Below are 1,273 nucleotides of genomic sequence, written 5' to 3'. Positions count from 1 at the left end.
GAGTGTCGTTCCTACTACTTAGTAGTAAGTACGTATATATATATATATATATATATATATATATCATGTTCACAAATGCTATCAATTTTCATTGCGGCAAGTTATTTATCAGTGCTCGAACATGAACCTGGTGCTTGAACATGGCGCTATTGAAACGCACAGGTGAACTAAGTATAGCTGAAAAATAAAATAGTGCTCTCATCTACCATGGCACATATAAAAAACCCCATGACTTCGGTACAATACGCCGACGCCACACTATACCATGTGCACATGCGCATAGAATAAGTGGATTGCACCTATTTGTATAGGTAGCTACAGGTGTAAATAGTCCGTGCGTGTATGTTTTCTAGAAAACAAGCAGCATAGGCTCTGTCTATCTACAACAAGTCGTGACCTTGGGAGCCGCAGCAGTGCGTTTATCCAACAAAACAACCATGTACGTTCATCGTTCATAGACTCAACCCAACACACCTGCGTATCCGTTAACGTAAACTCCCGCGCTCCCCCCACAAACACTCCCACGGCACCATCGTGGAACGGTAGTCCCACTACACCACACACAGGCCGTCCGCGCCAAGAGATGCCGATGAGAGTCTGACACGCATATAACCGTCCCTCTACAAACTCCCTTGTACCGTCAACGGGGTCTATGAATACACAAAGATCGTCCAGGGATGCGGCGCCGTATATTGACTCGGGGAGGGATATGGATAAAGGAGGATAGGCCCTCGCGCTCTGAGAGTGCGAGTAAGTCGCGGGGTTGGTCAGGCTTACAGGAGAATGCGATGGTTAAGAAGAAGCATAAAGTAAGCCAATACTTGATCCGTGCACGATTGTAGTTGCTTCTTCCAAAAAACGTAGGTATACTTTGCCGATTCAAAGGCTATTGATACACGTGCGCATACCGTTGACTTCTGTGCTGTAGTTTGGTCGACAGTAGACATGTCCTCTTCTCCAACTATATCCAAATCTGGCCCAAAAGCAGCTACTAAACCATTGACAATCACAGCCTGTGCACGTTTATCGGCAATGGTCAGGTACGACCGAGTGTCCTCGGGATCTTTCAAACTGGCCCCCAAAGCACCTGCACACGGACGAAGGGTGCAAGTTTGTATATATATGACTATATATATATATATATGACTATATATATATATATATGACTATATATATATATATATATATATATATATATATATATATATATATATATATATATATATATATAGTATATATATATATATATATATATATATATATATATATATAT

The 1,273-nt window shown here is 41.3% G+C and overlaps 1 protein-coding gene across 1 annotated transcript; it reads right to left on the bottom strand.

Moving 5' to 3' along the window:
• Window positions 1-474: 474 nt before the first annotated feature.
• SARC_16492 (hypothetical protein) lies at window positions 475-738 on the bottom strand (the record flags this gene model as incomplete). Its single annotated transcript, XM_014289403.1, has 1 exon — window positions 475-738. A coding segment is annotated over one exon (264 nt), but the record flags the coding sequence as incomplete, so codon positions are not given.
• Window positions 739-1,273: the final 535 nt, after the last annotated feature.

Source organism: Sphaeroforma arctica, assembly GCF_001186125.1.
Source record: "Sphaeroforma arctica JP610 unplaced genomic scaffold supercont1.8205, whole genome shotgun sequence".
Classification (NCBI taxonomy): domain Eukaryota; class Ichthyosporea; order Ichthyophonida; genus Sphaeroforma; species Sphaeroforma arctica.
The sequence above is the reverse complement of the archived record's forward strand: the minus strand, read 5'-3'. Positions and strand labels throughout refer to the sequence as shown.